Source organism: Gavialis gangeticus, unplaced genomic scaffold, assembly GCF_001723915.1.
Source record: "Gavialis gangeticus isolate Ggan-Ray unplaced genomic scaffold, GavGan_comp1, whole genome shotgun sequence".
In the NCBI taxonomy this organism is placed as follows: domain Eukaryota; kingdom Metazoa; phylum Chordata; order Crocodylia; family Gavialidae; genus Gavialis; species Gavialis gangeticus.
The window spans coordinates 20,896,437-20,912,433 of record NW_017728997.1 but is presented as its reverse complement, the minus strand read 5'-3'; the positions used below and the strand labels follow the sequence as shown (position 1 = coordinate 20,912,433).

Genomic DNA, 15,997 nt, shown 5'->3' with positions numbered 1-15,997 from the left:
GTGTGTGTGTGTGTGTGTGTGTCTAATCCAACCCCTTGCTCAAAGCAGGACCATCCCCAACTAGATCATCCCAACCAAGACTTCATCTAGCCAGGTCTTAAAAACCTCCAAGGATGGAGAGTCCACCACCATTTTGGGTAACCTCTTCTAGTGCTGTACTACCCTCTTAATGAGAAAGTTTTTCCTAATATTCAACCTAAACTTCCCTTGCTGCAACTTGAGACCATTGCTCCTTATTTCTGTCATCTGCCACCACTGAGAACAGTCCAGCTCCATCCTCTTTGGAACCTCCCCTTAGGTAGTTGAAGACTTATTAAATCTCCTCTGTCTTCTTTTCTCCAGACTAACTAAGCCTAGTTCCCTCCACCTTTCCTTATAAGTCATGTTCCCCAGCCCTCTAACCATTTTTGTTGCCCCTGCTGACTCGCTCCAATTTGTCCACATCCTTTCTGTAGTGGGGACCCAAAACTGGACACAGTACTCCAGATGTGACCTCACCAGTGCTGAACAGAGGGGAATAATCATGTCCCTCATCTGCTGGCAACGTTCCTACTAATGCACAGACAGACAGATTCTTTTCTTCTGAAGATCTGCAAGCTTTCTACAAACATGAGTGAATTAAGTCTGTCCAACCCTCCTGGTGAAGTAGATCCATATTATGATCCCCCATTTTACAGCTGGGGAATCTGAGGCAAGAGAAATTAAATGCCTTGCTCAGATATGTACAGGATGGCAGAGGCACTAGTGGCACTAGAATCCAGGTCTGCACGGTTATAGACTCATGCCTGTCATATTTTTCCAACTAACATGGAGCAAAATGCTTCTAAGGCACTTTCTCTTCAAGTTTGTAGTGTCTCTGTGAAATTGGGAGTGAGTGTAAAAGATAGGGCATTCTTAGTGTACACTTTGTGGAGGCCTTGGACAGTAATTGCTAGTGGCTGGCTGGAGAGTATGAAAATTGAGCTTGTATAAGGAATACAAGAATGTGAATTAAATAGGCTGCGTTAACCTTTTGGTCTCTGTTATCTTGCGCCATTTCTGCAAGCCACAGAGGAACACTTTAAGGCTTAATTTCTTAGGTGGGTTGCCCTGGCTGGGCAATCTGCCCACAGCTCCACTGAACATGGGAATGTGGACACTTATGGCCTGAACAGATGGGCCCACTTGCAACTGTGTGAATAGCTGCGTGGATTAAGGAAAGGGAATAAAAAGGGGAAATAGAAAAGGCTGTGGCAAGGCACGAAGTGTGCCGCCCGCTATGCAGCACTGCACTGTCAGGTGGAGGTCTGCTACTAAAGCTGGCAGCTGACGCTGTTATTTTAAGGGGTTTATCTCCCATGTGCCATCGACATGCAGCAGAGTTATCTGTCAGGCACCAACCACAGGCCCCTGCAAACAAAGAGGGGCAGAAGAAATGTTCTACACGCAGCAGGTATTTAAACTCGCCTGTCCATTAAAAATTTTTAAAATCCAGAGACGGAGAGGGGGGAAAGGGAATCCCTATGGAAACAAAGCTTTCACTCCACTAATAGAGTTAGTCAGACAGAGACTGTCACTGCTCATAAAGCAGGGCCAAAGAACCCCGAGGGCAAGTACCTCTGCTATGATGGCAAAACTCAGCCAGAGGAGAAAATAGCTCTCAAATCAGAGTTAGCACATCCATAAAGGGAATCTAAGCCTGGGAACTAATGTGACCAGCTCTCTCATTTGCTGGCACAAAGTACAATGCGCCTCTCTATAACCACTTCCCCCCCTCACCAGAAAAACAAACAAAGAGAAAATGAACAGTGGTTTACAAGGAAAAATAAAATATATTACTTCAGCCTTTGTTAAGCACTGCTCTGATACCAGAAAATAAATTATTATCCCATTGGGATACCGTAATCTGTCACAGGGACAGCCTCTGACCAACCCAGAAACTCCAAACAAATAACCCTGCCTCTTACGTCCAGTAGATATAAAGTGTGTCTTAACCATTTGGCCACGACAAGGAATCTCCACTCTCTTCATTTCTAATGAATAATTTGGCCCAGTTTTAAAAAAGATACGCTAATTGTAATCCCTAATAGCCCTCCAACAAGCTATCATTTGGAGCATTTAGTTTAGGTTACTGATTTAGTGCTCCTGATTTCTATTTTAATCTCAGACCCTTTGGAGCAGGCTGCTTCAGCACTCTGTGCCTCGGTTTACCTCATTCCAATATCTGTCTCGGTGGGTGTTAATGTGCTTAGAATACTTTGCTCTACTCAGATATTGAGGACTCAGTAGGGCAATGAACAATATGAATGTTGTGTTTACTAATTTGATTTGTCTCACAGTGCCTTGTGCCTTAAACTTGTCAGCTGGTTTTTGAGGAGATTCCCAGATAGTGATGCTTTCCTGAGCATCGCCTGTTTGCTTGAGCTCTGTATGTCCATGCTACATCCAAGCTGCTTCTCCTCATGGAAGTGTTTTCTGTTTGCTTCCCAGGTGATTTATCGTGCTTTAACTCCAGCCAACAAGATTGAAGATCCATATAGTCCTGAGGCCCAGGACCTCCTGAAACTAACCAACCTGCGCCTCCTTTTATTAAAAAGGCAAGATTGTCCCTGCCCTGGTGTGGGGTTGCTGGAGAAACCTCAGAGATTTGCCCACTATGCTGTTTATGACCTGATTGTCCGAGGAAGTTGCTTTTGCAATGGGCATGCAGAAGAATGTGAGCTTGTCTACGGGAAGGAGAATGTGGAAAATGTGGTGAGTTTCTGAAAACCACTAGTTAGATTTGTACCTGCAGGCCCTTCTTAAGTCTAACAGAGGCTTCCTCATAAGACCCTACCCACCCAAAATAGTTTTACAGAGGGTAGCACTGTTAATCTGTCAGTGGACATGTCTACACATGCACTTTAATGTGCAGTAGCCTATTTTACTGCCCATTAAAGTGTCACATCAAAAACCATGCGATTACACTAATGCACACTAAAATAGGCTACTGCAAGCGACACTTGAAAACTATGCACATTCATTACTGCACAGTAAGGCAGCCTAATGCACATTTCTTTAGTACCTAACATTGGAGGTACTAAATTTAATGTGCATTAGAAAAAGTACCTTAATGCACATGTAAATGTGCCCAGTGAAACTTAAACCTGTGCAGCTTATTAGTGTGGAAAATGTTTATATAACCGTAACAGCTGTTCTATAAATATTCAGTGTCAGAGTTGGGTCCAAACCCAAATTCTAGAATCTGAAAAGGACTCCAACTCCAAATATAGTGTGACTGATACCCATCTATATCTCAGCACAGCACTGAACTAAAACCTGGGATCTAAACATTTGCCATGAACCCTCCAGATCTTCAAAATCCAGATCTCTGAATCTGTTGTTATTACTTATCTTAAATCACATAATGAAATCTCTGTTCAAACATTTCAAAGGATCTGATCTGCCACAAGCTGGAACATCGAAAAGTATAGGTCAAAACACCACCATTTGCCCTCCACTGTTTTAAAAACCATAAAATAGCTGAGCTCCTCATCCCCAGTGGAGGCTCCTGACTTGGCTAGGCATGAGCAACTGCGTCATGGTTAGGATTTCAGCCTTTTATTCTGAATTTCCTGGGTTTTGTTCATTTAATTAAATGCTAAGCATTATTGGTGGGAAAAAGGGATTGTGTGGGTGGCTTATACACAGAGTCCTACAGCCAAATTCAGAACCGTGCAGAATTCCAATGAAAATTCAGCTTGGTTATGTACTACAGAGCGTGACCCGGAGAGACCAGGGTAAGAATAAAGAGATATCATGGGTTCTGTAGTTCTTTCTCTTGTGTGTTTTTGGTTTTTTAAACAGTTTTAGGTTGACTCATTAGTTCTAATCTTTCTTCTAAAATTTAATGGGCTTATGTACAAATAGTTGGTTACTCATTTAGGCTCTTAATAGAGAAGGCTCTCTATAAAAAAGGAACCAACAAGCTAAAAGAGGGGCTGATACGAAGATAACATTGTTGGCAGTACACATCCCTGTGTACACACATTTTATGGGCAAATTTTAGAAGCTGTCGATTCAAAATGTAGCCCTATAAAAGAGATTTGTTTGTAATAAACATCTATTACTGTTGAACAGCTGAGAAGAAGACTTATATCTCAACCTAAAACAAAGCAACAGACTGAGCACCTATTCACAGAGTTTCTGCTATTTTTTGTTACCTATTTTGCTATGTACATGTGAAACAGACTTCAGGACACAGAGGTAATTTTCTATTCTCTTCCAGGCTTTATACTTAGCTATGGCTCGGCTAAAAACAACTGTACCATGATAAGTATACTCTTGAATGCTATAAAGCTTTAATTCCCTTCCAAGTTTCCTAGTGCCTTTTAACTAGACATGATCCCAGTTCACCATAAGTTTTGATTTTTAGGAAACGAAATTAGTTTACATTACTGATATTCATGCCAGGTATAGCCAGCAGGGTGAACCGCCCATTTTACCAAACGTAGCAATTCAATTACCTCTTACTATGTTGGTGGCACATGAATTGATTGAGCAGTAAAAAGATTAATAGCTGCTTTAACCACGTGCTTAAACTGAAATATACAAGTAATTGCTTTCATAACATGGGACTTCAAAGCTCATTGATGGTGTTTGTACAGTGTTCAAATGCTGCTCTTCAGATTTAACCAGCAATGAGTGACGTTCACCAAATATAGCAAGTTCTTCAGGGCATCTAAAAGGATGCATCCCAGACACAGTCCAAAACATTTAATATGGAAAATTAATTCTAGTTGATAACTCTTTGGGGTCCCATAAAATTGTCTTTCTCTGTAATTAGATCTGAAAGCTGTATGAGGCCTAAACACTTTAGTAATAGGGTACTCAGATATTGCAGACTCAAGAAATGCTTCCTTAGCTAGTTTCCTGTCCCTTTAGATGATGATACATTTAGATTATGATACATTTGACATTTTTTCTTCTGGAATTGATATTTCTTGCCTTAAGATATTTCTTGTTTTAAGTTTGCAAAAGATACAAATTATTCAGTTAATAAAGATCACATGACTGTCACAATATTTTTAAATTTTTCTGAATGAGTTCCAGCCATAGTTTAACTCTAAGATTCCTTTACTGTATTCTGCCATTGGATGATAGCATGGTCCACCCACTATAAACATGGGCCTACTTAAGATATAGCGATGGAGGAGAAAAGCTGTTTAAAGAATACATTTTCCCTCTTGCAAGCTATGAAGTATAATTGTGGCAAAACAGAATAGGGAAATGACATGTTAAATGAATGCAGCTGGTAGAAAAATAAACAGTCTGTCCATCAAAAGGGAAAACACGGTATTGTGCATGTCACTGGCACAATAGTTGTAAACTATGACTGGATTTCTCTTTACTTTTTCCATTAGTTGCAAAGAAGCAGGAATTTTGTGCCATTAAATGACTTCACGGGGCAGAGGTGAAATAGTTCTGTGAAATAAAATTCATGCCCCAGGAGACAACAGGAAGTACGTAGCCCAATATTTATACAGAAACAGGTATCAGGGAGTGTCAGGGAACAAGGACTCATTTTCAGTGAGAATTGAGGAAGACCTTCAAAGGCAGTGGACAGCTGACCTCATAATTAGGGAATCACAGAAATGAAGGGCTGTAAATGATTTCAAAAGACTATCCAGTCCAACCCCATGCACTGAGGCAGGATCAACTACACCTAAAGCATCCCCAACAGATATTTGTCTAACCATTTCTCAAAGTTTCCAATGAAGCAGTGCCCATGACAAGCCTAGGCAGTCGATTCCAGGGTTTCAGAATCCTAACAGTTAGAAAGCTTTTCCTAATATCCAACTTGAATCATTCTTATTGCAAATTACGCTGAATTCTTCTTGTCCTTTCCCTAGTGGCTATGGAGGACAACTGATTACGATCTTCCCTGTAACAGTGTCACACACACACAAACATGCACGCACACACACACCATCTATATATAAAGACAGTTATCAGGTCACCCCTTAGTCTTCTCTTTTGTAGACTAACCCAACGCAACTCCGTCAACCTTTCCTCACAGGTCATGTTTTCTGAATCACTTATCATTCCAGGCATAGCGCATGTAATCAATACACTATGAGCAGTATGTAATCAATTAAGAAATAAGGGGTTATAAAATGGTTCAAATGACATCATCTGTTACAAGAACAGAGCTTATGAGATTTGGTCACCACATTCCTACGATAGAATCTTCCTGTACTAAATGCTAGAGGGGTAGCGTGAACGTGTTACAAGGTTCAGATGTTAACAAATAAAAGTTTTCCAAATTGGAAACACGTATTTAAAAATCCATCTCACTAGAGAGAACTCTTCAGTGCTGTAGATATTGTTTTGTGGTACAGGTTTGCTTTTCAAATTGTAAATATACCTACTGATTCTTAATTGTCCTTTTCCATAAGTGTTAGTTAGTATTTGTATTGCAAGTCATATTACAGACATTACATTAGTATTACAAGGATTTGGGTCATTGCAGGCACAATTATGCATGGATATTTTTGCATGTTTAGTTGCATGCACACAATTATGAAAACTCTCCCCATTGTTACAAGATCTTGATACACACACACACACACACACACACACATATGCCTGCATCTATGTAAAGAAGATGGGTTCATCATCAAAATGTTTACATTACAGACAATACTAACAGTGTTTTGCAGGATCATGGCATCAGAGATAACCACAACTTTCTGGATCTGCTACAATATACAGTGAAATCAGTGCTATGTATTTCCCGGGTTTCAGTAAATACTTTCCGATTCTCTGGTATACTCCATCCAAGTACTTCTGAAACATCTAATTAATGAAACACACCTTTGAGATACATAAGGTTATTATATGTATTGTGCAGCACAATAAACAGCACAACAAATTATAATTAACAAATTCAAATTTAGAGATTTAAGATCAGGTACCAATATCCACATTTATAGCTACCTGTTTAGCTGTCTACAGATGGATTTTGGTGTACAAGCTTAGGTAGTCCAGTTTGAAATGTTAGCTCATGTATTGAGTCCGTATAACCGGTTATGGTGTGCTGGTCCTCCCTGCTATGGTTTAAGCATTATAACATGACTGCACTTCCACTATGCTGAAAATTCATTTCTGCAAAAGCCAGTTCCTTTTGTTCTTTTCTAATTTTTTTATTGATCTTTACTTAAATTAAACTCTCATTGGTTTAAGTGGAGTGCATTTAGGTAAAGAGCTCAGGATTTATTCCCATGTGTTGGCATTGATGAACTTAGGTAAGTATATTATTTTGTGTTTTAGAATCTGGAAGCTTAGGGTCATGAAGAAGGGGAAGGCCTCCCTTGCTGGGTTGTAAGGTCCAACTCTGTTTCATGTTAGATGCATCACATCTCAGTGCAAATCTTTTATATTCTCACAAATCCTCTTTCTTGGCATCGACTCAGCTGTTACTCCATTTTCATTTACACCAAAGAATAGAGCATGTGTGTGAAGAGGGACATTAACAATGAGCCTACTATGTTCACAAATAATCTACTTCACTCTCTTGGCCATATCCAATAGTTAAGTGTACACATGTGTAGAGCAGATACCAAGATATGCAACTTTTCATGTAGACAATGTGGGTGTTATCAAGGAGTGATGACCAAAACAGTCTCATATTTACTTTCAGGCAGTTAAACAAAATGCAGCAAGAATTCAGACAATAAAGGGGGGAAAAGAAAGAAAAAAAAGAAAAGCTTAGAAATACATTAGACGATTTTCAGTTTCTTTGGAATTCAGAGTGCTCACAAAGTGATATTCGTTCCTGTATCTAACAAAAACACATCCATGTAGAAAACAAGCAGAATTACTGGTATTTATAATGGGACTGGCCCAAAAAGTGAGATCATTCAGCACTTGAGACATGCAAGAGAAAGAATTTGTGCTAATTTGCAATGCTGCTCTTCTCATTCTTCTAGTTAATCTGTTCCACAAGTAACATTTTTTAAAGGTGTCAGATTGATATGATATGGGGATTGAAAAATAGAGAATGTCAGAGCAAGCCTGTTCACACCATTTCACCAGCATGTTTCAACCCTATTCTGGAGGGATTACCTCTAAAGTTTATCAGATAGTCATGAGTCATGCAGTTATTGGCATCTTTGCTAATAAGAGAAAAAGGTGGTGCAGGTTGTTGTGTGTGAAGGGATGTCACAGAACCATAAAATCACAAAGTGTAGCACTGAAAGGACCTCAAAAATCATTTAGTCCACCCACCTACCCTGAGGCAGGATCAAGTATTCTCAAACCACCCCTGACAGATATTTGTCTAACCTGTTCTTGTGAGTCTCCAATGAAGGAGAATTCACAGCTTCCCCTGGTACTTGCATCTGTGGTTCACTTCCCTTATAGACAAAACTTTTTCCCTCTAATAGATTACCTAAATCTTCTTTGCTAGAAATTAAACCAGTTTCTTCTTGTTCTACTCCCAGATTGTGTTCATATGAGTGCAGATATGCGGTATGTGGCACCTCAGACCTGTCTGCAGCACTACACATTGCACATGCAGATGTTCACTGTGCTGCTACTTTGCAGCACAGGAGGGAGGAGGGGTGACCCTAGGAGATCCATGCCAAAAAAAAAAAATCAGGGCGGTGCACACAGTGGCAGCACACATCGCCCAAAACTGGGGCCTGGCTGGCCAGAGCCATGCTCCAACTGCTGGCCAGGCTCCCAGCTTCAGGAGCACTGTGGGTGCAGCTCCCTGAGGCCCCCAGGACCCCAGGTAAGGCTGCTGGGGCCAGCACAGTTGCTGGCTGCAGCCTCCCCTACCCCACCAAGGTAACCTGCCACTTGCCAGAGGGCGTGTGACACAGGCATTCCCCAGGGACAAGTAGCAGCAGCACAAGGTGTGCCACTACTACCTGTCTCCAGGGAAAGAAGCATCCGTACTCATGTGGACACAGCCCCAGTAGCCATGGAAAACAAGTAATCAAATCCTCCTTACTATAACTGTTACACATTACCTTTGCTTTACAATCTTTTAGGTCAACTTTTCTAAACCTCCTATAATTCATGTTTCTCTTCTGTTTGTCTACATCTTTCTTGAAGTGCACTGCCAAAAACTAGACACATTACTCCACCTGGGGCCTCATCAGCACCAAGGAGAGCAGAATAATTACCTCCTATATTTTATATATAACCCTCCTGCCAATACATCCCAGAATGAGATTTGTCTTTTTTGCCACAGTGTCACATTGTTGACTCATATTGCATTTGTGAGCTACTATAAGCTCCATACCGTTTTTCTGAACTATTTCATCTTGTTAATTTTAATTAATTCCTCTAATTTATCATTTTGACTTTTGATCCTGCCCTTGAAAGTGCTTGCAACTACATCCCATTTGGAGTCACCTGAAATATTATAAGTATGCTCTCTGTTCATTCATCTTGATCATAATTGAAAATACCAAAAAGAATTGGGCCCAGAATAGAAACTGTAAGTGCCTTCATAGTTTGACAGCAAGCCTTATGTAGCAAAATTTTTCAATTAGCTGTGCACCCACCTTATGGTAATTCCATCTAGGCTCTATTATCTAATTTGCTTATAAGAAAGTCAAGTGGGAGACTACATCAGAAGTTTTTATCATCTCATCCTGACAATGGATATTGCAGCTATTCTACTGAATGGTGGGGCATTTCCTCTTGTGGCTGTAGAGACCAATGTTAGAATTACAGGTCCTGCCACAGTGGTCACAGGTATACATGGCATTGGGTCAGGGCTACTGAACTCATGACTGCCCCCTTCTGTGTTGTGCCCATTCAAGTAGCAAAGATGGAGTATCCTCTCTGTTGAATTTTGGCTGCAATAGCCTGGGCAGTTGATGTGGAGACACTTGAGTTGCCCATATATCAACATCCCCCTCTTGACCTAGCTGGTTGATCACAAAGGAAAGGCAGAAAAGCCAGTACATTTGGAGCCAGCTTGGCTGCAGGTGCTGCCAGTATGAAAAAGATCTTCAATCTGTCCACCTTTTGGGACTCCACTCCTTGACTGGTTGCCAATCAAGGCTGGAGAGCCCAGTCTACTATGGCATTCACCTTTTGGTGGTATTTCCTCCACCAGGAGTAAGGACTAGTACCCCACCTCTAGGTTGCTCCTCCACCCAAAGCCATTGGCACCAGAGAGGTTGCTAGGCTATTTCCTGCCACTCAGCGTCGACAGCTGCAGGTAGTACCATTTACTGTCATAGTGGTAGCAGACCTCACCTGGTTTGACCTGACCCTGCTTATTCTTCAGAGGCTTATAAATTGATGATTTATTAATTTGCACATGTATCTTTTCAAGAATTACAGCCAACTAATCAATTATTCCTTCTTCCACGCTAAAGAAATGTGCTACTTGCTCTTCTTTATTTCCTGACGTCCATGTTTCTTGAAAACAATCACTAATGGTTCAGAGGTTCTTTTGACTAGTTCTTTAAGTACTCCAGGGTGAATTTCATCAAGCCTCCTCACTTGAATGCATATGTAAATATTCTTTAACCTTTTCTTTCCCTATTCTGGCCAACACTCCTGTTCTCTTTTTAAAAGAAACCCCAGTTCCCTCTGCTGAAGCCTAATCTTTTGAAGCCCATAATGATGCTGTTCTTTAGAATAGGAAAGTTTATGGTTTATGTATGATTGCTTTCATCTAAGTTACTTTCCATCTTGTGTGATTTTTAACCCTCACCAGAATAGTAAATTCCTCAAAAAGCTGTCCGCATTCCAAATTGTCCAACATATATCAAGAACTTGATGGACTCTCTATGTCTTGCTGCCAAATTAGTTTTTCAGCAGCTACCTGGGCAATTGAAGCTCACCACAATCACCAGGTCCTGTCTTTTGGATGCTTCTATTAATTGTTCAAGAAGCCTTAGCCACCTCCTTTTAATTAGGTGGTCTCCAATAGACTGCTCTTCAGAACCCCCTTCTCTTTCAGAGAATTATAGAAAATGAGGGTTGGAAGAGACCTCAGGAGGTCATCTAGTTTAACCCTCTGCTCAAAGTAGGCCCATCCCCAACTAGATCATCCCAGCCAAAGCTTTGTCTACCCAGGTCTTAAAAACCTTTAAGGATGGAGATTCCACAACTTCTCTGGGTAACTTATTCCAGTGCTTTTCTACCCTCTTAGTGAGAAAGACTTTCCTAATATCTAAGCTAACCTTCCCTGGCTGCAACTTGATGTAAGGATAAAAAAGAAACAGTGGGAGATAAGAAATCCTTGGACAAACATGTTTCAAACGTGAGGGTTTCTTGCTGGTAGCAATGACTAGGATCTTGCTGTGAGGCCCTGACTAGAAACAGCACTCAAATTTAGGTTGCAATTTGATAATATATGCTGGGTAAGCCCAGCCTTTTTTCCTCCAATACTTCGGGAACATGCAGCACTACTTATAGAATATAGACAACACCATCTCTGAGAGAGAGAGAGAGAGAGAGAGAGAGAGAGAGAGTGTGTACAAGATTTATAAAGCCCAGATCAAATCCATTGGCTGTTGCCAATTTGGGGCAGGGGGAGTTATTTGTTTACTTGTTGGCTTTGGTGCCCTCATTCCTAGTAAAGTCATACAAATTGCTTCAGAAATTTTCTCTTTTATTATCTTATTTATGGAGAAAATAAATAATCTTCTTTCTGGCCCTGATCTCACACAACTGAAGCAAATGCAAAAAAATGCTGTTAACTCAAACAGGAGCAGGCTCTGGCCATAAAAGCAATTTCTTGTCTGGGATATAGGAGAGTTGAGACATGGGTTACATAAGGTAAACCTTGTTTTCCTACAGCAGTCTTCTTGGTGACTTGGCTGTTGTTCCCTTTGCAAATATTATCTCCTGTCAAAATACCTTGTGCTGTTCCTTTGATAATCCCCCAACTAAGTTTCCACACTATCTGATCCAAGCTGTGCCAGTCTGTGTGACCTAGAAGGCTCAGAGCTGCCAGGAGCTGCTCTCTGTTGTAGTTGGCAATTCAAAGAGCAGGTTTTTGTTAGGAGAAAAAAAACTAGCCTGTCTGTATCAGCTAGGTGCCTAACATCAGAAATCTTAAAGCGATGTACAACAGTGGCTTGTCAATCCATGCAGAATAAAACTAGGACCAGATTTCCTTACTGTTTTTCCAAAGTAAGACTGGTGTAAGGAATTCAGGATCTGGCCCTAGTGAGTTGGAAAGACAAGAAGAGATCACAGACACTGCAGAGCAATAAGGAAGTTGTTTCTGAGAATGTGGTCTCTGCAAGCCCTTGTTACACAGAAGGTTTTTTTCCCCCAGAATACTTTGCTGGGAAACTGGATAAGGAAGGATGGCAAAGTTTCAGTTACTGCCTGAGAAAGCAGCTCTTATCAGCTGCTGCAGCTGACTACTCAGTTAGGCTCTCTTGGATTAGCTCAGGATAGATGGTGGGGAAGCAGAGGATTCCTTTTAAACACAGTCAGTTCCAAGCCACAGATGAGAATGGCTTCCATGATGCAGACCCAAGTGAGCCGAACTCAGTGGGAGAATAATGACTGAATAATAACCAAAATAGTGACCGCATGATATTGGAATAAGGGCCTCAGGACACAGACCAAGTTTTGCCATTGTCCCTAGTTGACTGTGAGAAATATTCACATGTTAAGGTGACCTCTCTCTCGTTGCCAGGAGCTGAAGAGGGTTACAAATGAAAACTCAGCCTTTATTATATGTACAGATTCAAGCACATCTCAGCTTTCAGGCTTGAATCCATCCCCAGTGCCATAGCAAGGGGGGGCAAGTGGGGCAGGCACCCCAGCTGCCAAAGTGAAGAGGCACCAACAGGTGCTGCCCAGCCAGGGTGGGGTGCAGGACAGAGCCGTGAGCGGCTTGTTTAGGGGGTGGGTGCAGGAATGGGTGAAGGGCAGCTCCCACTGCTGCGTGCACTCCTGGGCAAGCGTGGGGAGGCCTGTGCCCCCCCAGATCTGTGTGCAGGGCGAGGGCAGTCTAATGCTGAGGGCTTTGCTCTGGGCACCAAACTTTATTGCTATGGCACTGTCCATCCCTGTCCAGAACATGCACGGAAAAACTATGTGGATTTACTGTGGACTATTCCAATAGTACATCTAGCAGCATTGGAAGGGAATGTTTTCCGTAGACATGGGATGAGCAGATCACAAAGGTTTCAGAGGCTCAGTTCAGTTCAGATCAGATAAGGATTCAATCATTTGGGTACTTCTCCAAAGATTTTCTGTAATCTCTGAAATTCCTTGTTCTCCAAAACTGAACTCAGAATCTCAAAAGAACCAGATCCTTCTCAGAATATGCACTACTTTCCATTCCTAGACAATACCATGAGAAGTATATCCTTCATGGTTTTTTCATACATAAGTCCCAGCTAGAATTTTTCAGATACTTTAAAATCATAGAAAATGAGGGTTGGAAGGGACTTCAAGAGGTCATCTGGTCCAACCCCCTGCTCAAAGCAGGCCCATCCCCAACGAGACCATCCTGGCCAAGATTTTGTCTACCCAGGTCTTAAAAACCTCCAAGGATGGAGATACCACAGCCTCTCTGGGTAAACTCTTGCAGTGCTTTTCTACCTCCCTAATGAGAAAGCTTTTTCTTAATATCTAACCTAAACTTCCCTTGCAATCAACAGTAATGAATTAAGTAGTTGGCCAGACTTTTTAGACTCAACATTTGGGTTTGCATTCTGACTGAAGATTCAAGTTAATTCTTTATCCAAACTGGTTCTCATATACTCCAAAATGTTGGGACACACCCAGTGCACTATTGAGGTCTGAAATGAAACAAAGTGTTAATGCTTTTCTTCTGACAAAAGAAAGCTAACTTGCTGTATCTGCTCTGATATCCTTCACTTTGCCTTTCTATGTGTGTATATGACCTTGTTATAATCAGAACTATTCAATCAGGACTCATGGGCCCTGACTACTACCATGCAGTGGATGTTCTCCAGTAGCTTTAGTATAAATCAGGAGCATCTGATTGCTATATATGATGTCAGTATGAAGTTCTGATTGGCTGTTGCGTGCAGCCTAGCAACAAACATGATTAGGTACTTGGTGACCATGTAATCATAAAAGGGAGCATGAATTCCTAACTTAGCAATGCACATAAATTGTACACTCAAGTAAATTGTACTATACATCATTGCTGTTTTATAAATCTCTTTTACTGAAGATTAAGGTCCAAACAGGAAAACATGCCCATTTAGAAATGGTGTTTAAGTACAGGCTTCACTGCCTTCTTAATATATATATACACATGACCACATATGAACATAAACACATCAACCATGGCGCGGTTGCCTTCTCTCTCAAAATATTGATTACAGGAAGCAAAATGTATTTTCCATTATTTTGATTTGAAATTGTTTTGTGGGATGGGATAAGAAACATACTTCCTATCTCAAATGATTAACTTTTAAACACAGCCTTTTATTAAAAGTAATGGTTATGAATGAAGGGTAAGCCATTTAAAATAGTTTAATTTTATTCCTTAATTCCTTCATTAATGGTGTTCTTTTGTTACTTTAATCACTTAATTGCTGCTTTCTGCTACTTTCATCTTTTGTGAAAGAACCACACTAATCCTGGCAGTACAGACCATTGATTGGAAACACTTGTAAATGCACTTAGGGGTGGTGAAATGGTTTAATTTGCCTTGTACTTCCTTCAGGGGATTGTTTTTCATTTTAAAGATTAGGGAAGGAACAAAGAAAATAATCAACTCAGTTGAAAACTATCAAAGACCATTTGATATCATGATCTCTTCAGTCTTAAGTACAGCAAATTTCAGAAGCTAACTTTTGGCTTCCAGCCAGTAAAAGCTGCCCTGCTTCTCTAAATTAGACTTGATTCGACCACTGATATACAATGAAATACAGGCTGTCCTTGACTTACACTGTTTCGAGTTACAACGTTTTGCACTCACAACGTTTCTAAATTGACACCCTGTTTCAACTTTCTGATGTCAGTTTTGACTTTACAACGCTTGATCTGATGCCAAGCCACACCAGTGAACAAGTTCACTGTGTCACTCATCTCCCTGGAGAACATCTGTCCAAACTTCCTTGGACACTTTCTTCAAGAAAGCAGATGAGACTCCAGAAAAAACAGCTAAGACTCCTCAGAAGAATCCAGCCAAGAACCTTTCAGAAAGTCCAACCAAGAGCCCTTCAAAACATCCAGCAAAATCTCCTCAAAGAAGTCCTTCCAAATCAATATGATTGCTATTTACAATATAAATACATTAATGTAGCTATATTACTCATCTATAATTGATTGAGTACAGAATTCTGGGTTATTTTTGGTGAAAATGGGGTATCAGGCCTTGGTTCAGGAGCCAATCCCCCATTTATAACATTGTTTCCTATGGGAAAATTGGTTCCAAGTTACAACATTTTGTCTTAAGACATGGTTTTCAGGAACCAGTTGTGTCATAAGTCAGAGGACTGCCCATATCAGTGTCCAAGTGTCTTAGCCCTGGTAGAGCTCCCCCTAACTGAACACTCTCCAACTGCTATGTTGGGTCTCATACACTAGCCATCTGCGTTCTTAACCTCCTCTGTGAATTAATAAATTGTTGTACCATTTCTTACTTTATCGCCACTACATATTTCCTAGATAGAGGCTAGGAACCAGGAAGGCCAGCTACCCTGGGCTTTGGAAACAGTGGTAACTCTACAGATTAAGCCCGCAACTTCACTTCTGTGCACTCTGGGTTTGCATTTGAGTCCTCCGAAGGGATAGATGTATGTTCCCCGTCTGAATTTTTCAAAGGAATCCAAAGCAAGCAACACTTACGTAGTCCAGAAAGTAAACAGACCCAAACAAAAAATAAAATCCCAATTGCATTTTCCTGCACTAGTCTCTTCACAATTCTGGGACTATGCTGTGGGTTTAGCTTGGGCTCCTCTAAGGAGTCTAGAACCCTTTTCCTGCAGCACATGAGTCTTGCCAAATCAAGGAGTCTCTTTCTCTCTCGTGCTCCAGTACAGCTGCTTCCTTTGACCTT

General features: G+C 41.0%; 1 protein-coding gene across 2 annotated transcripts in view; it reads left to right on the top strand.

The window, feature by feature from the left end:
• LOC109289046 (netrin-4-like) overlaps positions 1 to 15,997 on the top strand; it is a 139,105-nt gene that overhangs the window by 76,482 nt on the left and 46,626 nt on the right. For both annotated transcript variants that reach the window (XM_019504920.1, XM_019504919.1), the window contains exon 3: positions 2,470 to 2,733. In XM_019504920.1, coding sequence (XP_019360465.1) covers positions 2,470 to 2,733 — 264 coding nt within the window. The remainder of the gene's footprint in view (positions 1 to 2,469; positions 2,734 to 15,997) is intronic.